Here is a 26,564-nt window from a genome sequence, read left to right as displayed (position 1 = left end):
TTATCACTTCCAAACATGTAGCTGTCAGTTGTATTTTCCCTTGTTCTAATGCTATATTAAATAGTTGAAAGGATTCCTAATTCCCTGAATATTTTATATGTGTGTATGTATATATGTATATGTGTGTGTATAAGCACACTTACATATAAGCGTGCTGTTTTATAAAGAGTATTTAATTTCCAAGAGAATACATGGATTTGTTCTGACCAGATTTTTATTCTTCATTGGCCAATTTCCTAGTATTTAGGATTGTTTCTTTTTGTTCTAGGAGTATTAAAGCCAGCCATATCCTCATTTCTGGTGATGGCCTAGTGACCCTCTCTGGCCTGTCCCACCTGCATAGTTTGGTTAAGCATGGACAGAGGCATAGGGCTGTGTATGATTTCCCACAGTTCAGCACATCAGTGCAGCCGTGGCTGAGCCCAGAACTACTGAGACAGGTCAGGTGTGGCCTTTGCATTGGGTTGTCTGTGCATCTTGAGTGTCTTCTGAGCTTGACTAAAGGACAATTGTGCCCTTAGATTTGGCTTGGTGAATGGCCTACTGCAAGACTTTTCCTCTTTCTTGTCAAAATTATTGTTAGGGATTTTAAAATGTATATACCATATATTAGGTATATCTTGATTTCTCACCTAATGAGTTTTTTTCATTGTTCAACATCCTTTCTCAAAAAAACACAGATATATAACTTTTTATTTTATTTTCACTAAAGGACTTCAAATTAATTGTTCTACAGGATTTACATGGATATAATGTAAAGTCAGATATTTACAGTGTTGGGATTACAGCATGTGAATTGGCCAGTGGGAAGGTACCTTTCCAGGACATGCATAGGACTCAGGTAAATGCTACTAAAATCCCAAACTAATTTCCCTTCATAAGATCCCTTATATTCTAGATAATTTCTGTTAAAATGTCTGTTAGAATCTTTATTATTGTTTTAACATTTTCCCTGAAAAGGGTGAAAGAAACTTTTCTTTCTTTTAGATGTTGTTACAGAAGCTGAAAGGTCCTCCTTACAGCCCATTGGATGTCAGTATCTTCCCTCAATCAGAATCCAGAATGAAGAATTCCCGATCAGGTGTAGACTCTGGGATTGGAGAAAGTGTACTTGTCTCCAGTGGAACTCAAACAGTAAATAGTGACAGATTGCAAACTCCATCCTCAAAAACTTTCTCTCCTGCCTTCTTTAGCTTGGTACAGCTCTGTTTGCAACAAGATCCTGAGAAAAGGTAATATTGGCCACTTCTAAATAGCATCAAACTTACATGTTTTATTTTTTATAGAAGCTTTTCAAGTCTCTTTTCTCAATCTTTTGATCAAAAAACTATAATCTAGAAAATATCAAAACTAAAAACAAATAGAGGCAATGAGCAAATGGGAATAATACTGAAGTCAGAAGACTTGGGCTCCAATCTCAGCTGTATCATTTCCTAAGTCACCTTGTAAAAATCAGTTCATCTTTCCGGACATTAATTACTGTATTTATGTTAATACATTTTAGAAAGCTCCAAGCAGTACAAAAATGTTGTTTCTGTGTAACAATAGTGTAAATTATTACATAACTATACATTAATGTTAGTACTTTAAGATGTGTCTTATCTTTTTTAGCCCCGTAATGCCTAGCACACTTCCTTATAACTAGTAAGTGCCCCATAAATGTTCTCTCTCAATTCTTTCCATTAGTCAAGGTTAAAGTTAAGAATTGGGCTTCCTGATATTTCTTTTTCTTTTTTTAGTATTGAGTTTTATAGCTCTGAATCTAATTTCTAATACTTTTTTACACCTAAAAATACACAGTCTAATACAACGTTCTATTTTTTTTTATAACATTAAAAAAAATATCAGACCATCTGCAAGCAGTTTATTGTCCCATGTGTTCTTCAAACAGGTAAGCTGATATATCTTCTGTTGTCTAGATATTTTTAGTTACTATTAAAAATTCATTTAATCTTGTTAGCTTAAAGGGACAATTTGGTAACCAAGATTCTTAATAATGACTTTCTTACCAAAGTAAAGTTAAAAATACGAAAACTTTTGTAGTAGTTCAATTATAGGCTTTCTAAAATATTTCCATTTTGCAAAACAAAATGAATAAAAACCAGAATGTCATTAAATGTTACTATACCCTCAGCTTATATTTTGATTAATTTAGAGACAGTTTTTTATGCTGGCTAGAAATGATGAAGGGGAAAAATAATTCTGATAAAGATCAGTTTATTTGGTTATTACTTCTTCCTGTTTTCAGATGATCAAAGGCATTATTAGTGAAAATACCTAAAAAATATTTTAAACACTTAACATGACTTTTTAAAAAATCATTTATTGCTGACATATGTACCAATAGCTTTGAGTTTCTTTAACAGATGAAAGAAGAAAGCCAGGACTCAATACTTACACTGTTGCCTCCTAAGCCATCAATAGCACTGTCTCCAGTGTCACGTTGGACTGAGCCGGAATGTGATTTTCCTGATGAAAAAGACTCAAACTGGGAATTCTAGGGCTGCCAAATCCTGTATGTCCTAGATACTTGACACTTTCTCTCTGCTACTTTTCTTCTGTATTGCTAGGTACAAATACTAGAATTATACTTGAAAATACCATTGTTGCACTGGAGAATCTATTGTTTAAAACCACTCTGTTCAAAGAAGCATGAGTTTATATCCTTTTTGGTTAACTCACAGTTCTATTACAACTCCAGAAAAACTTCAGAATTATGAATCTAGTTACATTTAGTGTCCTCTGTTCTCATTTTTTTCCCCAAGCTGTGACTAATTCCTCTTCTTGATCTTTGAATTTAAGTTTTGAGCCATTTAATTTTTTCAGCATTTTGTTGCCCTCAGGGGAATGAGCCCTCAGAGGACAGTGCTTCCAAGTACACTTTTTACTTCCAGATTCTCTAGCCTTTTTGATCAGCTATTGTTAGACCAACAGGCTAGTTTATCCTGGCATCAAAACCCTTTTTTGGTAGAAGGGAAAATGTTTATACTTCCCATATTATTCTGTTAAATATCAAACTGAGCCTCACTCACATTAAATGATAAAGAAGTTGTAATTTGTGCTTTTTTTTTTCATTTTTAAGAGGCTAAAGTGACACTTTTCTACTTATGTAAGTTATAGATCCTAAATTCATGCACCCTGTGGGAGCTCAATAAAGATTTATTAAATTGAGTTTATGGTTTTATTTTTCTTTGTGATTTGACAAAGCTAAAACACAGATTCTAATTTGTGTTGCCAAGGGAAGCCCCTAGATTATTTACATAATGTAAAGAATTGGAGACGACCTGGTATTTATTCAATGAGGCAGAAGATGTTCTGACCCTTTATAGGACTATTCTTGCTGCAGTAGGGGATACAACATTTAAGGGCATAGAGATCTTAATTAATGGTTTTACCTTATTAGCAAAAAAGAGATGTACCTCAAGGAGTATTTGGTACTCCTTGTGGTAAATTGGGACCTACCTTAGTTAATGGATTTTCTTAAAATAATTTTTACTGTAATGTTAAATAAGATTAAGATGATTGTCTTAAGACTAAAGAATTAAAACAATGAGACAAATAATGTAAAAATGAATAGACAATTTGAAACACAAACCTTTTTAGGTTTATTGGCCAGATCACCTCAAGAATGTTTAGGTTACTCCATCAAGTAAGCCATGAAGACCTGCCAAGGTAGAGGAGGGAAAGGAGATGAGTACCAGTTGAGGCCCTGAGATCACCGGTAGTTGTGGGGGCTATAGGTTATTCCACTAACCTCCTCCTGTTTCCTCTAGGTAAGAGAGGCTCACAGGAACTATAGAGGAGGTTCTGAATCTGGGTGGAGAGTTGATGTTAGTGCAAGAGATGGAATCTGGAAGCCCTGAAGCAGTGCCTCTCAGATCTCCTGTGAGTGTATCAGAGTTCTCCAAGAAACAAAAACTAATAGGATATTTATTATAAGGAATTGGTTACACTATCATGGAGACTAACAAGTCCCAAGATCTGCAAGGTGAATGGGCAACCTAGAGACCCAGAAAAATTAATGATGCAGTTCCAGTTCAAAGACTGGTTGGCTGAAGACCCAGAAAGAGCTGATGTTTCAGAGTCCACAGGCAGGAAAAAGCTGATGCCCTGTTTGAAGGCAGTTAGGCAGAAGGAATGATCTCTTATTCAGGGTAGGGTCAGCCTAGTCAACCTTTTTGTTCTGTTCAGGTCTTCAACTGATGAGGCCCACCCACATCAAGAGGGCAATCTTCTTTATTCAGTCTACAGATTTAGATGCCAATTTCATCAAAAAAACTCCCTCACAGAAATACCCAGAGTAGTGTTTGACCAAATAAATGGGCACCCTGTGGCCCAGTCAAATTGACAGATAAAATTAGTCATCATAATAGATATTGATAGCATCACCCTGAGATCACTTGCCTTAAATTTTGCACCATAGACTCCTTGCTGTATTAATTTTCTATCTCTGATATAACAAATTACCACAAACTTAGTGGCATAAAATATTATAAACTTATTATCTTACAGTTCTAGAAGTCAGAAATGTCAAATGGGTTGGCAGGGCTACATTCCTTTTAGGGGCCATAGGGAGAAATCTGCCTTTTCCAACTTCTAGCAACTACCTACCTGCCTGCCTTTGCCTCACAAACCAGCATTATTTGGCTTCTGTTCAGTGATCACCTCTGACTGACCCTTCTGCCTCTTTTGAGGGCTCTTGTGATTGTATTGGGCCTACTCAGAAAATCCAAGATAATCTCCCCCCATCTCAAGATTCTTAATCACAGCTTCAAAGTCCCTTTTGCCATGTAAGGTAAAATACAGGTTCCTGAGATTAAGATGTTGATATGTTTAGGATGGGGACAGGGGAGTCATCATTCTACCTTGGTGTCTAATGTCTTACATGTCTAATCTCATCTTGGTGTCTGCTTTCTGAAGAACCAAACTAGTACAGTCACCTTAGTTAAAATGCCTTCCTATGATCTTCTATAGTACTTTCCCCAAACAGCACTTACACAACTCTGTATTTGTATATTTATGTCCCCAGTAGACTGTGGACTCCTTGAGAATATGGTCTTATTCACTAGTATATTCCTAGTGTTTAGCCAAGTGTTTGGCATATTGTAGACATTTAATATTTAAGGAATTCTTCCTTGAATAAAGGATAAGAGGGTTTTTTGTTTTTAAAAAAGACTTGAAAAAATTTGAGAGATGTCTATAATTTTGATTTCTATTGAAATTTTTGACTCTTGGTATGTTACAGTATTGCCATTATAAGTTCAATGAGGTAAAGGGATTTCAGTTTCATTTAGTAAATAGTTCCTTTATTACAGGCCAGGTCAGTACTATTGGTCAATTGTCAGCTCTCAAATCCATTTATTCACTCTTCCCCTGCTATGCTTCATTGGGAATAATATTTCCTCACACTCGTACTCTCTGGTTTCCAAGGAGGCAGGAGTGGCAGATCAGAGCATAAGAGGAGACAGAAGAAATGTGGTATTTCTCACCTTTTGTCCCACTTCTCTGTTTCTTGTGGTGTCTCTGGTAGCAGGTGTATCTTCTTTGTCTTTTGGCTTTAGGACTCTGGTAACACCACTTCTTGCTGTCAATTCCATCTGATGGTATCATTTCCTGCTCTTGCTAATCTTTGGATTGCTTCACCATCTCTTTTGGTTTCTTAGCCTTGGTTCCATCACCCATGAAACCAGTTCCCTGTGTTCCTTCTACTTGAAAGATCCAGAGTTACTTTCCCAGTTGCATGCTGATTGATACACATACTAACAGCCTTGAGGATAACTAGAAATTCTTGGTCTCACCGCCCCCCCCCCCCCGCCCAAAATTACTAACTTGATTATACCATTGAGTGATCAAGAATCTATTTTCTATTAGCCAATTCTATTTAAGCCCCATAGCCTTTATGATTTGTTAGAAAAAATTGAAACTGACAAAAATTCTATAAATTGAAGTTTTTCTCAAGAGTGAACCAAAGTTTGACAAGATCCAAATATTGTATTGGAGCCTGGGAAGATGGTTGAGTACGAAGAGCCTAAATTCAGCTTGTCCCATGGATACATATGGATAATAGCCACAACAGTATAACCCAGAAAACAACCCAAAGACTGGTAGAACAAGCTTTCCACAGTTAATTGCATAGAGGAGGCCACAAGGAAAAATGTAGGAGGGGCAGAGATGGGGTCATTACCCAAACTCTTGGTGAGACTAACCACAAAAGAAAGGGACTCCACAAGCACAGAGAAAGGAGAGGACCAACCACACAGCAGGCCCCCCAGACAGTGATGAATCACCTCAACATCTGACTTTGAAAACCAATGGGGCTTAACTTCACAAGTTTTTACAATCAGCAGGGCTTACCTCCTGGTACTTTGGAGATCTTAGGGCTTAGCTCTAGAAGAGCCAGGGAGCAATAGGGACACCTTAGCAAAAAGCCCTGCCGAGAAACAGCATAGAAGTAGCAGTTTGAAAAGTACCTGGGTACACAGCAAAAAGATTTGTTTACTAATTTCAGAACATGTGCTGAAGGGTTAGGGATCTTTAGGAGAGTTGTTCAAGAACAAAAGAGCTGACAGGAGCCATTTCTCTACTGCCCCCCAGCTTAGCTCACTGGACACTTGCAGGAAACAGCATGACCAATCTCCACCTAGCTTGCTAACACACCACACTCTACCTGTGCTTTCTCCTGTGGCTCCACCCCATCCAATCTGTCCCACTTACCAAGAGTCCCTTCAAAGTGGCTCCTGTGATTTCACATCCTGCAAGCAGCCCCCACAGTGACCAGTGCCACTCCAAAGTAATGACAGAGAATTTTAAAGCAGCAAGAGAAAAGAAAACAGCTACATACAAGGGAAACTTCATAAGGGTATCTACTGATTTATCAGCAGAAACTTTGAATATATAATATGCCACTCCTGGTCTGCTAAGTGCTGAAAGGAAAAAAAACCTGCAACCAAAAATACTCTACCCAGCAAGATTATCACTCAGAATAGGAGAGATCAGGAATTTCCCAAACAAAAGTTAAAGGAATTGTCACCACTAAGCCAGCCTTGTAAGAAATGTTAAAGGGAATTAATCTTTCAGTGGAAAGAAAAACTATAAACATGAGTAAGAAAATTAGAAAAGGAAAAAATTCCACAGGCACATACAAACATAATAAAGGTAGATAAATCACATAAATCACTTATAAGACCAGTAGGGAGGACTTTTGGCAAAGATGGCAGAGTAGAAGGGCCCTAAACTCACCTGTGCTGTGTATATAACCAGATAACACATCAGTGTAACCCAGAAAATGACTCAAAGACTGGAAGAATAAACTCCAGAACTAAATGTAGAGAAGAGGCCACATTGAAGAAGGTAGAAAGGGTAGAGACATGGAGGGGAGCTAAACCCTGCAGATCTGGCTGCCAGAAGGAGAGATATACAGGTGCAGACAAGGGCACAAAACAAACTATCAAATCAGGGAGGCTGCACAGCAAAGACAAATCACCGTAGAATTTGGCTTTGAAGACTAGAGGGCCAAATTTTGTGAATTCTTACAACCAGCAAGACTTAAAACCTGCAACTTTAAGAATCAGCAAACTTGGCAGAGGCAGTAAGATGGCAGAGTAGTAAGGGGACCCTGAGTTTGTCTCATTCCTGAAACACAGCTATATCAGCATCAAACCATTTCGAACACACAGGTAATTGACCTGAGGATTAATGCAACAACCTGTATAATTTGAGAGATCTTGGCAGATGAAGCAATTACCCCTGGAGAAAGAACAGGAATAAATGGCCAGGGATTTAATCAACAAAGATGTAAGTAAGATGTATAAACTAGAATTGAAAACCACAATTATAAGAATACCAGCTGGGGTTGAAAAAAAGCATAGAAGACACCAGAGAATCCTTTTCTGCAGAGGTAAATGAACTAAAATCTAGTCAGGCCAAAATGTAAAATGCTGTAACTGGGATACAGTCTCAAATGGATTCCATGATGGCTTGGATAGACAAAGCAGACCAGCAAATCAGTGATATAGAAGATAAAATTATGGAAAATAATGAAGCTGAAAAAAAGAGGGGATACAATGGCAAAAGGTAATGATACAAGACTTAGATAAATCAGTGACTATTAAAGAGGAACCATTCATGTAACAGAGTTCCAGAAGATGAAAAGAGAAAGGGACAGAAGGTTTTTATAGCTGAAAACTTCCCTAAACTGGAGGACACAGACACCAAAATTCAAAAAGTACAGGGAACTCCTGTTAATTTCAACAAAAAACCAACAATTACCAAGGCATATCATAGTCAAATTCACAAAATACACAGACAAGGAAAGTATCCTGAAAGCAACAAGGGAAAAAAAGTCTTTAACCTCCAAAGGAAGACAGATCAGGTTCACAACAAATCCGTCCACAGAAGCCTGGCAGGCCAAAAAGGAGTGGTAGGATAGAGGCGCCTGTGTGACTCGGTTGGTTAAGTATCTGATTCTTGACTTTGGCTTGGGTCATCTCAGAGCTCGTGGGTTTGAGTCCCACATTGGGCTCTATACTGGCAGCGTGGAACCTGTTTGGGATTCTCTCTCTCTCTGCCCCTCCCCAGGTCTCATGCTCATACTTTCTCTCTCTTAACATAAACTTAAAAAAAAAAAAAAAAAAGAATGGAGTGGCAGGATATATTTAATGTGGTGAACGGGAAAAATATACAGCCAAGAATTCTTTATCCAGCAAGGCCACTATTCAGAAGAGAAGGAGAAATAAAGAGCTTCTCAGACAAAATCTAAAGGAGTTCATGACCACTAAACCAGCCCTGCAAGAAATTTTAAGGGGGAGTCTTTGGAGAAAAAACAAGACCAAAAGGCCAAAAGCAACAAAGACTAGAAAGGACCAGAGAACATCACCAGAAACACCAACTCTACAGGCAACACAATGGCACTAAATTCATATCTTTCAATAATCACTCTGAATGTAAATGGACTGATTGCTCCAATAAAAAGACATAGGGTATCAGAATGGATAAAAAAGAAAGATCCATCTATATGTTGCCTACAAGAGACTCATTTTAGACCTAAAGACATCTGCAGATTGAAAGTGAGGAAATGGAGAACCAACATTCATGCTAATATATGTCAAAAGAAAGCTAGGGTAGCCATACTTAGGCAAACTAGAATTTAAAACAAAGAGTGTAACAACAGATGAAGGGCATTATATCATAATTAAGGGGTCTATCCACCAAGATCTAACAACTGTAAATATTTATGCCCCCAAGACAGAGGCACCCAAATATATAAACCAATTAATCACAAATATAAAAAACTTATTCATAACAATACAATAATAGTAGGGGACTTTAACACCCCAATTACAACAATGAACAGATTAAGCATAAAATCAAAAACAATGGCTCTGAATGACACACCAGACTTGACGGACTTCACAGATATATTCAGAACATTTCATCCTAAAGCAGCAGAATACACATTCTTCTCTAGTGCACAAGAAATATTATCCAGAATAGATCACATACTGGGTCACAAATCAGCCCTCAACAAATACAAAAACACTGAGATCATACTGTGCGTATTTTCAGACCACAATGCTATGAAACTTGAAATCAATCACAAGAAAAAATTTGCAAAGACCACAAATATTTGGAGGATAAAGAACATCCTACTAAAAAAAAAAAAGAAAAAGAGGGAGAGTGCCAAACCATAAGAGACTCTTAAAAACTGAGAATAAACTGAGGGTTGATGGGGGGTGGGAGGGAGGAGAAGGTGGGTGATGGGCATTGAAGAGGGCACATGTTAGGATGAGCACTGGGTGTTGTATGAAAACCAATTTGACAATAAATTTCATATTAAAAAAATTAATGAGTTAACCAAAAATTTAAAAGAGGAAATTAAAAAGTACATGGAAGCCAATGAAAATGAAAACATGACAGTCCAAAACCTTTGGGATGCAGCAAAGGTGGTCATGAGAGGGAGGCATATAGCAATCCAGGCCTTCCTAAAGAAGGAAGAAATGTCTCAAATACACAACCTAGCCTTACACCTAAAGGAGCTGGAAAAAGAACAGCAAATAAAGCCTGAAGCTAGCAGAAGAAGAGAAACAATAAAGATTAGAGGAGAAATCAATGATACTGAAATTAAAAAAAAAAAAAAGAACAATGAAACTAGGAGCTGGATCTTTGAAAGAATTAACAAAATTGATAAACCTCTAGCCAGATTTATCAAAAAGAAAAAGGAAAGGACCCAAATAAATAAAATCATGAATGAAAGAGGAGAGATCACAACGCCACAGAAATACAAGCAATAATAAGAGAATATTGTGAGCAATTACATGCGAACAACATGGGCAATCTGGAAGAAATGGATAAATACCTAGAACATATAAACTACCAAAACTGAAACAGGAAGAAATAGAAAATTTTAACAGACCCATAACCTGTAAAGAAATTGAATCAGTGATCAAAAATCTCCCAACAAACAAGTGTCCAGGGCCAGATAGAATTCTACCAAACATTTAAAGAAGAGTTAATAACTATTCTTTTGCAGCTGTTCCAAAAAATAGAAATGAAAGGAAAACTTATAAAATCATTATATGAGGCTAGCATTACCTTAATGCCAAAATGAGACAGACCCCACTAAAAAGGAGCATTACAGACCAATTTCCCTGATGAACATGGATGCAAAAATTCTCCACAAATTATTAGCAAATCAAATCCAACAATACATTAAAAAAATTTTTCACCATGATCAAGTGGGATTTATTCCTGGGCTTCAGGGTTGGTTCAATATCCACAAATAAATCAGTGTGATACATCACATTAATAAAAGAAAGGATAAGGACCACATGATCCTCTCAATAGATGCAGGAAAAGCACTTGACAAAATACAGCATCCTTTCTTGATAAAAACCCTCAAGAAAGTAGGGGTAGGAGGAACATATCTCAACATCATAAAGACCATATATGGAAGACAAACAGCTAATATCATCCTTAATGGGGAAGAAATGAGAGCTTTCCTCCTTAGATCAGGCACATGACAGGGATGTTCACTGTCACCACAGTTGTTCAACACAGTACTGGAAGTCCTAGCTCCAGCAATCAGACAACAAAGAGAAATAAGAAATAAGAAAAAAGACATACAAACTGGCAAGGAAGAAGTCAAACTTTTACTCTTTTTTTTTTCCAATATATGAAATTTATTGTCAAACTGGTTTCCATACAACACCCAGTGCTCATCCCAAAAGGTGCCCTCCTCAATACCCATCCCCCACCCTCCCCTCCCTCCCACCCCCCATCAACCCTCAGCTTGTTCTCAGTTTTTAACAGTCTCTTATGCTTTGGCTCTCTCCCACTCTAACCTCTTTTTTTTTTTTCCTTCCCCTCCCCCATGGGTTTCTGTTAAGTTTCTCAGGATCCACATAAGAGTGAAACTTTTACTCTTCAGAGAAGACATCATAATCTACATGGAAAACCTGAAAGACTCCACTGAAAAACTGCTAGAGCTGATACATGAATTCAGCAAAGTGTCAGGATATAAAATCAATGTACAGAAATATATTGCATTTCTATACACAAATACTGAAGCAGCAGAAAGAGCAATCAAGAAATCGATCCCATTTACAATTGCACCAAAGCCCATAAGATACCCAGGAATCAACTTAATAAAAGAGGTAAAAGATCTGCTTGCTGCAAACTATGGAAAGCTTATGAAAGAAATTGAAGAAGACACAAAGAAAAACATTCCACGCTCATGGATTGGAAGAACAAGTATTGTTAAAACGTCCATGCTACACAAAGAAATATACATATTCAATGGAATCCCTATCAAAATAACACCACCGTTCTTCACAGAGCTAGAACAAACAATTCTAAACTTTGTATGAAGCCAGAAAAGATCCCAATAGCCAAAGCCACCTTGAAAAAGGAAACCAAAGCTGGAGGCATAATTCTGGACTTCAAGGTATATTACAAAGCTGTAATCATTAAGACAGTATGGTATTGGCACAAAGATAGACACATAGATCAATGGAAAAGAATAGAGAACCCATAAATGAACTCACAACTTATGGTCAATTAATCTTTGACAAAGCCAGAAAGAATATCCAATGGAAAAAAGATAATCCCTTTAGAAAATTATGCTGGGAAAACTGGACAGCAACATGCAAAAGAATGAAACTGGACCACTTTCTTACACCATACATAAAAATAAATCTAAATGGATGAAAGACCTAAATGTAAGACAGAAACTCATCAAAATCCTAGAGAACACAGGTAGCAACCTCTTTGACCTTGGGCACCACAACTTCTTACTAGGCATGTCTCCAGAGGCAAGGGAAACAAAAGCAAAAATAAACTATTGGGACTTCATCAAGATCAAAAGCTTCTGCACAGCAAAGGAAACAATCAACAAAAATAAACGCAACAAATGGATTGGGAAAAGATATTTGCAAATGACTTATCTGATAAAGGGTTAGTATCCAAAGTCTATAAAGAACTTACCAAACTCAACACCCAAAAAACAAATAATCCAGTGAAGAAATGGGCAGAAGACACAAATAGACATTTTTTTGAAAGAAGACATCCAGATGGCTGACACATGAAAAGATGCTCAACATTACTCATCATCAGAGAAATACAAATCAAAACCACAATGGGATACCACCTCACACCTGTCAGAATGGTGAAAATGAACAACTCATGAAACAACAGATGTTGGAAAGAATGTGCAGAAAGGGGAACACTTTAGCACTGTTGGTGGGAATGCAAACTGGTGCAGCCACTCTGGAAAACAGTTTGGAGTTTCCTCAAAAAATTAAAAATAGAAATAACCTACAACCAGCAATTGCAAGACTAGGTATTTACCCAAAGGATACAAAATGCTGATTCAAAGGGAGCACATGCCAATGTTTATTAGTGGCATTGTCAATAATAACCCAATTATGGAAAGAGCCCAAATGACTATCAACTGATGAATAAAGAAGATGTATATGTCTACAGTAGAGTATTATTCAGCAAAAAAAAAAAAAAAAAAATGAAATCTTGCCATTTCCAACAATGTGAATGGAACTAGAGTGTATTACTATTATACTTAGTGAAATAAGTTAAAGACAAATATATGATTTCACTTATACGTGGAGTTTAAGAAACAAAAATGATGAAGATAGGGGAAGGGAAGGAAAAAAAAATAAGATCAAAACAGAGAAGGAAGCAAACCATAGGAGACTCTTAAATACGGAGAACAAACAGGTTTCCTGTAGGGGAATGGGTAGGGGGATGGGCTAAATGAATGATGGGCATTAAGGAGGGCACTTGTTGGGATGAGCACTGGGTGTTAAATGTTAAGTGATGAGTCCCTAAATTCTACTCCTGAAACCAACACTATACTATATGTTCATTGACATGAATTTAAGTTAAAAATTTTTTTTAATATAAGAAACAAAAATCAGAGAGCAAACTGTGGGGGAGCCCTGAGGGTGACAGAAAGTTGAGTCCCCATACAGAAAGAGACAGCATGACAAACAGCTTGTAGAGACACAGATTAGAAGCAATAGTTTGAAAAATGTCTGGGGCATACAGGAAGGAAAGTTATTGACTAATGTCAGAGTACAGCAAGGAACTTTTCCAGGAACAAAGAAAGGAGATGGTAGGCACCATTTCCCTCCCCCATCCTCCAGCATAAATATGGGAACCAGCATGGCACCAGCATTCACTGCCTAACTTGCTTATACTGTACCCTGCCACCCTCCTGCCCCAGTGCTTCCACGGGTCCTGCCTCTTCTAGCCAAGCCTTCCTCAGTCCTGGTGCTACAGCTGCCCTCCCCCAGAAGACCAGCATGCAAACCTTGCCAACATTGTGTCTCTCGACTCTGCACTCTGTGGCACCTTGGTCTCAGTGGCAACAGCTGGTCACCTCCTGAGGAAGATTCCTGTACCTTGTTAAAACTGCATTTTCCCTCCCCAAGCATGCTTTACAGAGGTGCCTTGTGTGCCCCAACTTCCACAGCAGTGCATTTCTCCTGTGGAAGAAGACCAGTGCCACCTTGTTAAAAGTGACACCCAACCCACTACTCTGAAGAGCAGGAGACGTAGCCAATTTTTCTACCACACAAAAACACACAGAGTTAGACAAAAGGAGGAGACAGAGGAGTAGTCCCAAATGAAATAATAGAGGACAAAATCACAGCAAGAGACCTAAGTGAAACAGATATAAGTAATATGCTTCATAGATAATTTAAAGTAATGATCATAAAGATACTCATGGGACTTAAGAGTGGAGGGCATCAATTAGACAACACCTAGATTAAAATACAGAGATGAAGAGCATAATAATTGAAATTAAAAATACACTAGATGAAATAGCAGGCTAAAAGAGGCAGAAGAACAAGTGAGTGACCCAGAGGACAGAATAATGGAAAGAAATCAAGCTGAGCAGGTGAGAAAAAATTATGTAACATAAGAACAGACTTAATGAACTCAGAGACTCCCTCACGCATAATAACATTGGCATTATAGGGATCCCAGAAGAAGAAGAAAGAGAAAAAGGGACAGAAAGTTTATTTGAAGAAATAATAACTGAAAACTTACCTAATTTCAGGAAGGAAACAGAAATTCAGATCCAGGAAACACAGAACCCCCCCCCCAACAAAATCAACCCAAAGAGGTCCACACCAAAACACATAGTAATTAAGATGGCAAAAGGCAATGATAAAGAATTTTAAAAGCAGAAGAAAACAGTTACATACAAGGGAAACCCCATACAGCTATCACTGTTTTTTTCAACAAAAACTTTGCAGGCCAGAAGGGAGTGGCATGATGTATTCAAAGGTCTGAAAGGGGAAAAGTCTGCAGGCAAGAATACTCTATCCAGCAAGGCTATAATTCAGAATATAAAAAGAGTTCATGGTCACTAAACTAGCCTGCAAGAAATGTTAAAGGGTACCCTTTTGGGTGGAAAGGAAAGACCATAAGTAAGGGTAAGAAAAGAAGGAAGCAAAAAAGCAGTAAAAAATAAGTATTTCTGTAAAAATCAGTGAAGGGACTCACAAAATAAAAGGAAGCACTATACCATATACCTAAAATGTGGGGAGGAGAGGAGTAAAGAATGGGTTCAAAGTTAAGCAACCATCTGCTTAATATAGACTGCTATATGCAGATGTTATTTACAAGCCTAATGGTAACCACAAATAAAGGAGTAACAGATATGCAAAAAATAAAGAGAAAGGAATCCAAGTATATCACTTATAAAAAGCCAACTTATGTTTAAAGAAAAGAGCGAGAAGGGGCACCTGTGTGGTTCAGTCAGTTAAGCATCCGACTTCAGCTCAGGTCATGATCTCACAGGTTGTAAGTTTGAGCCCCACATCAGGCTCTGTGCTGACAGCTGAGAGCCTGGAGCCTGCTTCAAATTATGTCTCCATCTCTCTCTGCTCCTCTCCCCACCCTCTCAAAATATAAATAAACATTTTTAAAAAATTTTAAAAAGAAGAAAGCAAGGGAAGAAAGGAAGAGAAGATCCACAAAAATAAACATAAAACAAATAACAACAATAAATACATACCTGTCAATAATGACTTTGAATGTAAATGGACTAAACACTCCAATAAAAAGATATATGGAGTGCTGGAATGGATAAAAACACAAGACTCATCTATATATCCATACCTAAAGACACGTGCAGATTGGAAGTGAGAGGATGGAGAAATATTTATCATGTAAATGGATATGAAAAGAAAGCTGGAGTAGCAATATAAGTATTGAAAACAAAATTGACTTCAAAACAAGACTGTAACAAGAGACATAGGACACTATATTATCATTAAAGAAAAATCCAACACGACATACAATTGTAAATATTTATTCAAACAACATGGGAACACCCAAATACATAAAACAGTAACAAATATAAAGGAACTGACAGTGATACAATAATAGTAGGGGATTTTAACACCCACTTACATCAATGGACAGATCATCTCAACAGAAAATCAACAAGGAAAGAGTGGCTTTGAATAATCCACTGGACCAGATAAATTTAATAGATATATTCAGAACATTTCATCTTAAAACAGCATGCTACATATTCTTTCCAAGCACACGTGAAATATTCTCTAGAATAGATCACATGTTAGGCCACAAAACAAGTCTCAACAATTTCAAAAAGATCAAAGTTATACCATGCATCTTTTCTGACAACACACAATGAAATTGGAAATCAACCACAAGAAAAATTTTGGAAAGAGCAAAAATATATGGAGGTTAAACATGCTACTAAACAATGGATGGGTCAACAAAGAAATCACACAGGGCATAAAAAAATGTATGGAGACAAATGCAAAGGAAAACACAATGTTCCCAATTCTTTGGGATGCAGCAACAGCAGTCGAACAGGGAGGTTTATAACAATACAGGCCTACCTCAAGAAGCAAGAAAAACCTCAAATAATCTAACCTAACAAAAACAATAGAACAGATCAACAAAACGAGGAGCTGGTTCTTTGAAAAGATTAACAGAATTGATAAGACTCTAGTCAGACTCATCCAAAAAGAAAGAGAAAGAGAGAGAGATAACACAAAATCAGAAAGGAAAGAAGAAATAACACCACCACTACCACAGAAATAAAAAGGATGGTAAGATAACATTATGAAAAAATATATGCAAACCAACTGGACAACCTAGAAGAAATGGATAAATTCCTGGAAATATCTAGCCTACCAAAATGGAAACAAGAAGAAATAGAAAATTTGAACAGTGGGATTACCAGCAATGAAATTGAATCAGTAATCAAAAAATTCCCAACAAACAAAAGTCCAGGACCAGATGGCTTTGCAGGGGAATTTTACCAAACATTTAAAGAAGAGTTAACACCTATTTTTATCAAACTATTCCACAAGAAGAAGAGCAAGAAAAACTTCCAAATTCATTCATTGAAGCCAGTATTACTCTGATACCAAAATCAGATAAGGATACCACAAAAAAAGGATAATTGTAGGCCAATATCACTGATGAACATAGATGCAAAAATCCTCAACAAGTATTAGCAAACCAAATGCAACAATACATTTAAAAAATGATTCACCACAGTCAAGTGGGATTTATTCCTGGGATGCCAGGGTGGTTCAATATTTGCAAATCAATTAACATGATATATCACATCAATAAGAACAAGGATAAAAACATTTGATTATTTCAATAGCAGAAAAAGCACTTGACAAAGTACAACATCCATTCATGATAAATACCCTCAATAAAGTAGGCTTAGAAGGAACATACCTCAATACAATAAAGGCCTTCTATGAAAAACCCACAGCTGACATTAAACATGATACTCAATAGTGGGAAACTGACAGCTGTTCCTTTAAGGTCAGAAACAAGACAAAGATGTCCACTCTCACCACTTTTATTCAACACAATACTAGAAGTTCTAGCCATAGCAATTGACAACAAAAAGAAATAAAAGGTATCCAAATCGGTAAAGAAGAAATAAAACTTTCACTATTTTCAGATGACATGATACTTTATATAGAAAACCCTAAAAATTCCACCAAAAAACTAGAACTGACAAATGAATTCAGTAAGGTCAAAGGATACAAAATCCATGAACAGAAACCTGTTGCATCTCTATACACTAACAATGAAACAGCAGAAAGAGAAATTAATAAAACAGTCCCATTGACAATTGCACCAAAAATAAACTTAGATATCTAGAAATAAACTTAACCAAAGAGGTGAAAGGATCTGTACTCTGAAAACTATAAAAGACTGATGAAAGAAATTGAAGATAACATAAAGAAATGAAAGACATTCCATATTCATGGATTAAAAGAACAAATGTTGTTGAAATGTCCATGTTATCCCCAGAAATCTACAGATGTAATGAAATCCCTATCAAAATACCACCAGCATTTTTCACAGAGCTAGAACAAACAACCCTCAAATTTGTATGGAACCATCAAAGACTCTAATTGCCAACAAAATCTTGGGAAAAAAACAAAACAAAACAAAACTGGAGATATCATAATTCCAAATTTTAAGTTTTACTACAAAGCTGTAATAATCAAAACAGTGTGGTACTGGCACACAAATAGATCATAGATCAATACACACAAATAGAACATAGATCAATGGAACAGAATAGAGAGTGCAAAAATAAACTCATGATTATATAGTCAATTAGTCTTTGACAAAGGAGGCAAGAATAAGCAATGGGAAAATGACAGTCTCTATGACAAATGGTGCTGGGAAAACTGGACAGCTACATGCAAAAGAATGAAACTTCACCACTTTATTACACCATACACACAAAAATAAACTCAAATTAGATTAAACACCTAAATGTGAGACCTGAAAACATTAAAATCTTACAGGGGAACATAGGCAGTGATCTCTCTGACAGTGCAGTAACAGCATGTTTCTAGATATGTCTCTTGAGGCAAGGAAAATAAAAGCAAAATAAACTATTTGGACTACATCAAAATAAAAAGCTTCTGCACAGCAATGAAAAAAAAAACTTAAAGACAATATAATGAATGGGAGAAGATATTTGCAAATGACATATCCAATAAAGAGTTAGCATCTAAAATGTATAAAGAACTGATACAACACAACACTCCAACACCAAACAATCTAATTAAAAACAGGTAGAAGATATGAATAGACATTTCTTCAAGGAAGACATACAGAGGGCCAAAAGATACATGAAATGATATTCAACATCACTTATCCTCAGGGAAATGCAAATCAAAACCATAGTAAAATATTATCTCACATTTGTCAGAATGGCTAAAATAAAAAACATAAATAAGTGTTGACGAGGACATGGAGAAATAGGCATACCTGGGCACTGTTGGTGGGAATGCAAACTGCTGCAGCTGCTATGGAAGACAATATGGAGATTTCTCAAAAAATTAAAAAAAGAACTACCCTATGATCAAGCAGTCTCTGTACTGGGTATTTACCCAAAGAATACAAAAACACTAATTCAAAGGGATACATGCACTCCTATGTTTATTCCAGCATTATTTATAATAGCCAAATTATGAAAACAGCCCAACTGTCTATTGATAGATGAATAGATAAAAAAAGATAAGGTACATATATACAATTAAACAGTATTTAGCCATAAAAAAGAATGAAATCTTGCCATTTGCAATAACATAGATGGAGCCAGAGAATACAATGCTAAGCAGAATAAGTCAGTCAGAGAAAGACAAACACCATATGATTTCACTCATATGTGGCATTTAAGAAACAAAACAGATGGGGATAAAGAGACTAAATAACAGAATCTTTTAAAAAAAAATTTTTTTTTCTAACGTTTATTTATTTTTGAGACAGAGAGAGACAGAGCATGAATGGGGGAGGGTCAGAGAGAGAGGGAGACACAGAATCTGAAGCAGGCTCCAGGCTCTGAGCAGTCAGCACAGAGCCCGATGCGGGGCTCGAACTCCCGGACCGCGAGATTGTGACCTGAGCCGAAGTCGGACGCTTAACCGACTGAGCCACCCAGGCACCCCTAAATAACAGAATCTTAACTATAGAGAACAAACAAACGGACATCAGAGGGGAGGTGTGTGGTGGTGGTGGGAGTGAAATAGGTGAAGGGGATTAAGAGTACACTGATTTTGATGAGCACTGAGTAATATATGGAATTGCTGAATCACTATATTATACACCTGAAATGAATATAATACTGTATGTTAACTACACTGGAATGTAAATTTTAAAAAACAGAGGTTAAAGCACAAAAGCAGTAATATCAGTTACATCCATAAGAATCAGTCAAGGGATTCACAAAATAAAAGGATATAATGTATGATACCGTATACGTAAAACATGCATGGGGGTAGTAAGCATTTAGTGCTTTTAGTATCAGTTCAAAGTTAAGCGACCATCAACTTTACATAGATTGGTATATGCTTAGGATATTATATATAAACCTAACAGTAACCACAAATCAAAAATCTATAACAGATAAAAAATAAACAGAAAGGAATCCAAGCATATTACAAAAAAAAACCATCAAACCACAAAAGAAGAGAGCAAGAGAAGAAAGTAACAAAGAACTAAAAAAAACAACCCTAAAACAAGTAACAAAATGGCAGTAAGTACATATCTATCAATAATTACTTTCAATGTAAATGGACCAAAAGCTGCAATCAAAGACATAGGGTGACTGTATGGATGAAAAAGCAAGACCCATCTATATACTGCCTATAAGAGACTCATTTCAGATCTAAAGACACATGCAAATTGAAAATGAAAGGATGGTAAAACTTTTATCATGCAAATGGAAGTGAAAAGAAAGCTGGGGTAACAATATTATATCAGACAAAATAGACCTTAGGAAAAAAAAAAAAAGACAAAGAAGGACAATACATAACCATAAAGGGAACAATCCAACAAGAAGATATAATGACTGTAAATGTTTATACACCCAACACAAAAGCACCAAAATACATAAAGCAACTATTAAGGAACATAAAAGAAGAAACGTATATAGCAATAGAATAATAGTAAGCAACCTAAACATCCTACTTAAGCAATGGAGACATCATCCACATAGAAAATCAACAAGAAACAGTGACTTTTAATGACACATTGGACCAGATGCAGCTAACAGATATATACAGAACATTTTATCCTAAAACATCCTTTGCAAGTGCACATGGAACATTTTCCAGAATAGATCACATTAGGCCACAGTCTCAACATATTTGAAGAGATTGAAATCATATCATACATCTTTCTGACCACATGTTATGAAACTAGAAATCAACCACAAGAAAAAATATGGAAAGAACACAAATACATGGACATTAATTAACACGCTACAAAGCAATGAATGAGTCAACAAAGAAATCAAAGAGGAAATCAAAATATACATCAAGGCAAATGAAAATGAGAACACAATGGTCCAAAATCTTTGGGATGCAGAAGAAGCTGTTCTAAAAGGGAAGATAGTAGCAATACAGGACTACCTGGAGAAGTAAGAAAAATCTCCAACAACCTAACCTTACACCTAAAGGACCTAGAAAAAGAACAAACAAAACCCAAAGTCAATGTTAGGAAATAATGAAGATTAGAAGAGAAATAAATGAAATCAAAACTAAAAAACAACAGATCAATGAAACCAGGAGCTGGTTCTTTGAAATGTCAACAAAAGTGATAAATCTTTAGCCAGACTCATCAAAATTAAGAGAGACAGAGAGACAGAGAGAACTCAAAACTAAAACTGAAAGAGGAGAAATAACACCACCACAGAAATACAAAGGATTGTAAGACAATATTGTGAAAAAGTATATGCCAACAAATTGGACAACCTAGAAGAAATAAATAAAGTCTTAGAACAATGTAAACTTCCAAAACTGAATCAGGGAGAAATAGAAAATTTGAACACAGAAATTACTAACAATGATATTGTTAGTAATCAAAAAACTTTTCAACAAACATAAGTCCAGGACCAGACGGCTTCACAGGGGAATTCTACCAAACATTTAATGAAGAGGTAATATCTATTCTTCTCAAATTCCAAAAATAGAAGAGGAAGGAAAGCTTCCAAATTCATTCCAGGAAGTCAGTATTACCCTGATACCAAAACCAGATAATGACAGTATGGGAAAAAAGCCTAAAACTACAGGCCAATTTCTCTGATGAACATAGATGCAAAAATTCTGAACAAAATATTAACAAATGGAATACAATAATACATTTAAATAATCACTCACCACAATAAAGTGGAATTTATTCCTGGGATGCAAGATGGTTCAATATTTGCAAATCAATTGACACTACACATCACATTAATAAGAAAAAGGATAAAAACCATATGATCAACACATGCAGAAAAAGCATTTGATAAAGTACAATATCCATTCATGATAAAAAAAAACTGTCAACAAATTAAGTTTAGAGAAACATATTTCAACATAATAAAGGCCATATATGAAAAACCCATAGCTAACATCATACTCAATGGTGAAATGCTGAGAACTTTCCCTCTAAATTCAGGAACTAGACAAGGATGTCCACACTCACCACTTTTATTCAACAAAGTACTAGTAGTCCTAGCCACAGCAATCAGACAACAAAAATAAATAAAAGGTATCTAAATCAGTAAAGAAGAAGTCAAACATTCACTATTTGCAGATGACATGATACTATGTATAGAAAATGCTAAAGATACCACCAAAAAACTACCAGAACTGATAAATTAATTCAATAAAGTCACAGGATACAATGTTAATATCATAAATCAGTTGCATTTCTACACACTAATAATGAAGTAGCAGAAAGAGAAATTAAGAAAACTATCCCATTTACAATTACACCAAAACAATACCTGGAAATAAACTTAACCAAGGAGGTGAAAGATCTGTACTCTGAAAACTGTAAAACATTGATGAAAGAAATTGAAGATGACATAAGAACCAATACTGTTAAAATGTCCCTACTACCCAGTAACCAAGGCCATCTGCAGATTAATGCAATCCCTATCAAACTACCAAGAGCATTTTTCACAAAACTAGAACAAATAATCCAAAAATTTGTATGGAACCAAAGAAGACCTTGAATAGCCAAAGCAATCTTGAAAAACAAAGACAAAACTAGAGGTATCACAATCCTAGATTTCAAGGTAGTAATCAAAACAGTATGACTGGCACAAAAATAAACATATAGATCAGTAGAACAGAGTAGAAGGCCCAGAAATAAACCCACACTTTTAAGATCAATTCATCTACAACAAAGGAAGTAAGAATATCCAATGGGAGAAAGGCAGTCTCTTCAACAAATGAGGTTGGGAAAACTGGACAACTACATGCAAAAGAATGAAACAGGACCACTTTCTTATACCATATACAAAAACTCAATATAGATTAAATACCTAAATATAAGACCTGAAACCATGAAATTACTGGAAGAAAACATAGGCAGTAATTTCTTTGATATCAGCCATAGAAATAAAATAAAAAGATTTTGCACAGCAACAGAAACCATCAACAAAACAAAAGCACAACCTACTGAATGTGAGAAAATAATTACAAATAATATATCTGATAAAGCATTAGTATCCAAACCATATAAAGAATTTATACAACTCAACCCCAAAAGAAACAAATAATCCAATTTAAAAATGGGCAGAGGAGATGAAGAGAAGTTTTTCCAAAGAAGATACACACATAGCCAACAGACACATGAAAAGATGCTCAACATTACTCACCATCAGAAAACTGCAAATCAAAACCACAAGGGAAATCATGGCTTTCAGAATGGCTAACATAAAAAACAGAAAAAAATAACAAGTGTTGGTAAGGATGTGAAGAAAACAAATCCTGCTGCACTGGTGGTAGGAATGCAAACTGGTACAGCTACTGTGGAAACCAGTTTGGAGGTTTTACAAAAAATTAGAAATAGAATTCTTATATGAAACAGTAATTCCACTAGTGGGTATTTACCTAAAGAATATAAAAACACTAATTTGAAAAGATATGCACCCTTATGTTTCTTGCATTATTTACAATAGCCAAGATATGGAAGCAACTCAAGTACACACTGATAGAAAAATGGATAGAGAAGATATGATACACACACCCCATTGGAATGTTACTCAGCCATAAAAAAGAATGAAATTTTATCATTTGCAACAATATGAAGAGATCTAGAGGGTATAATGCTAAGGAAAATAAGTCAGTCAGAGAAAGACAAATACCATATGATTTCACTCATGTATTTTTAAGAAACAAATTAACAACAAAAAAAGACAGAAACAACAACAAAAACAGACTCTTAAGAACAAACTGAAGACTACCAGAGGGGAGGGTATGAGGGGATGGGTGAAATTAGGGAAGGAGATTAAGAGTACACTTGCCTATAGGGCACCTGGGTGGCTCAGTCGGTTAAGGGTCCAACTTCAGCTCGGGTCATGATCTCATGGTTCGTGGGTTCAAGCCCTGCATTGGGCTCTGTGCAGACAGCTTGGAGCCTGGAGCCTGCTTCAGATTCTGCGACTCCCTATCTCTCTGCCCCTCCCCCATTCATGCTCTGTCTCACTTTCTCAAAAATAAATAAACATTAAAACCTAGTCTTAAAAAAAAAAAAAAGAGTACACTTGCCTAGATGGGCACTGAGTAATATATAAAATTGTTGAATATAACACTGTATGTTAATTATACTTGAATTTTAAAAAAGAACAGAACCAATTCTTGTAAGTCTCTGATTTAAATCTGATGTCAATTTTGCTATTTTTGCAGTTTCTACAATTTTATGTGGTTTCCTAACTTTCATGCTACTAAAGAGGCCCTTATATAGTTTTTTGAGTAAGTTAGAAAGGTAAGTAAGTTAGGAGGTGCCTCGGGAATTAGTATGAAATCTGTTATTATCTTTATTTATAGTGTAACCATAAAAATAAATAAATAAGCAGTTATCAGATGATATTAAAATTAATAGATGTTCTATAAGCCCAGAGAATCACATACTGTGGAATCTGAAAATATTAGAATTGAAAAATAAGAGTATATTAATAACAAAAGGCTAAACATAAATAACTGTAAAGACCCTGAAAACTGGGTGGACAGGAATAATTTAGAGAATAACAAAGATTTGGGAAATCAGAGAACTATCAACTGGTGATATTGTTATCTAGTGAAAAGGGGGAAAAGCTGGAAAATAAAACTTAGCAAATATGAACTGAATATGTGTTTTTTGGTTTTTTCTTAAGGTTCATAAACAAAAACACATTTACATCAAAAGTGCTTCTTTTTCATTTTAATTAAAACAAAATGGTTCTAACAAGATGAAATTTGGTTGCTGACTTCTATCACATAAAAGGACAGATCTCCAAACCATTTTGTTAACTGGAGAAATGATATTATGACTGTTGATCTTACATATCATTCTGGACTTTTAACATTTGGATAATATCACAAATGAGTGAACACTTTTCAATATTTTCTTTTAATTTCTTTTTTTGCCGCATTCTATGGATTTCATAATCTGGGATTGCATCATTTATATGAACTAAGTCTGCTGAAACCATTCGAGGACTTGTAAATTTTCCATTGTAGTTTTCTCGTCGTTTGTTAACCTCTGGAGCAGTATTCAGTCTTGCAAAGTGTTTTAACTGATTATGGCTATCATTTGGGCTCTTTCCTAAAAGCGTTGCTCTTGATTTTGCTTGTTCAACATGCTTAAATGAGCTCACAGGTATATCCTCAAATCTATCCGAACAATCCTAAATATTAAAATAAAAGATCAGGTTGGTGAGTTAGTTTTCTTAAAAGAACATTTTAAATTTATAAGAACTAGAGTTTGTAACATCAACAGTTAAAGACAAAGAATGAGAGCACCAAATATTTTATAGGCAGCCCCCAAAATCAGATCCTACACCCAATGCCTCCTATTAAATACTATCATAGAAAACATGCTTTAAAAAATAAGTGTCATTATTTCAAAGGATCTGTTTTTCTTTTTTCTTTTTTAAGAGAGAGAGAAAGAGAGCACACACATGCAGGTTGGGGAGGGGCAGAGAGATAGAGAGAATCTTAAACAGACTCCATACTCAGTACACTCAGCACAGAGACCCATGCGGGACTTGATCTCATGGCCCTGGGATCATGGCCTGAGCCAAAGTCAAGAGTTAGATGTTTAACTGACTGAGCCACCCAGTCTAAAACTGGCTTTTAGACAAAAGTCTAAAACTGACTTTTAGACAAAGCCAGTCAGCCAGAAGAACTCTATTATTCTTCTCCAAAACGAAATTTCCCCAATCCCAAATATAAGTCATGAACTCATACTTTATATTATCCAGGGTTTCATTCTTTTTTAAAAAGTAATAAACATCTTCTTTAATATACTTTCACACATACATAAAGAGCCTGGGATATAAAGATATAGTCATACCATTTATATTAAAGTAAAAAAATTATGTACATTCTGAAAGTAAACAAGTAAAACATTTAGGAAAATAACTGGAAGAATACACACCAACTTTTTAAAATGATGGTTAAGGTGGTGGGATTATGGGCTTTGTTTTCCTTTTATCTTTTTTCAAATGTATATACTATGGCTATATTTTATAATAAACATGTAATAACCTACAATTATCCCTAAGAGGGAATGGAACTATTAGTCATTCCTAAACTAGTATAAACTAGTTTCCTCTGCAGTTTGAACATCTTGTCCCTTAACGCTTTGCAGAGATGGCCACACCAAAGGAATAAGATACTCTGATTTGGAGACAAGGTGGGAATGAATTAATAGAATTGGAGGGTGAGAAGAGGTTGTGCAGGACTGAGAAGAATTGAGGCAGTAAGAAAGAGATTTACAGAAAAGGAGGTATAAAGAGTATAAAGACAAATTCTATCTACTTTACAATTTTGCCTGGGTTTGAAGAAGGCAAGGAAATATTCTTCCTCTCCCCTCTTATGTTAAGGGGAGCAATTAGGTAAGCCACATTATTAAGGGAATTTCTGCTACTTTGGTGAGTAATATATAATTCTTGCTTCACAGATTAGATAACTGATACTAGAATACCAGTGGAAGGGCATGGACACCCACACAACTGGTTATTTTCTGGATGCTCCTACAAC

The 26,564-nt window shown here is 35.8% G+C and overlaps 2 protein-coding genes across 9 annotated transcripts in view; one reads left to right on the top strand and one right to left on the bottom strand.

The window, feature by feature from the left end:
- Positions 1-3,171, top strand: part of STRADB (STE20 related adaptor beta) — a 35,457-nt gene extending 32,286 nt beyond the window's left edge. For both annotated transcript variants that reach the window (XM_049615196.1, XM_049615195.1), the window contains 5 exons: positions 269-440; positions 737-841; positions 988-1,232; positions 1,849-1,891; positions 2,367-3,171. In XM_049615196.1, the coding sequence (XP_049471153.1) occupies positions 269-440; positions 737-841; positions 988-1,232; positions 1,849-1,891; positions 2,367-2,501 (700 nt within the window). In that variant the 3' untranslated portion in view covers positions 2,502-3,171. The remainder of the gene's footprint in view (positions 1-268; positions 441-736; positions 842-987; positions 1,233-1,848; positions 1,892-2,366) is intronic.
- Positions 3,172-24,726: 21,555 nt separating this feature from the next.
- The window catches only part of C2CD6 (C2 calcium dependent domain containing 6), a 150,473-nt gene continuing 148,635 nt past the window's right edge, over positions 24,727-26,564 (bottom strand). For 6 of the 7 annotated variants that reach the window (XM_049615184.1, XM_049615183.1, XM_049615179.1 and 3 more), the window contains one exon: positions 24,727-25,207. In XM_049615184.1, the coding sequence (XP_049471141.1) occupies positions 24,860-25,207 (348 nt within the window). In that variant the 3' untranslated portion in view covers positions 24,727-24,859. The remainder of the gene's footprint in view (positions 25,208-26,564) is intronic. The other variant, XM_049615185.1, reaches the window with a different exon arrangement.

This window comes from Panthera uncia, assembly GCF_023721935.1.
Source record: "Panthera uncia isolate 11264 chromosome C1 unlocalized genomic scaffold, Puncia_PCG_1.0 HiC_scaffold_3, whole genome shotgun sequence".
Lineage (NCBI taxonomy): Eukaryota > Metazoa > Chordata > Mammalia > Carnivora > Felidae > Panthera > Panthera uncia.
This window is presented reverse-complemented; position numbering and strand designations above follow the sequence as displayed.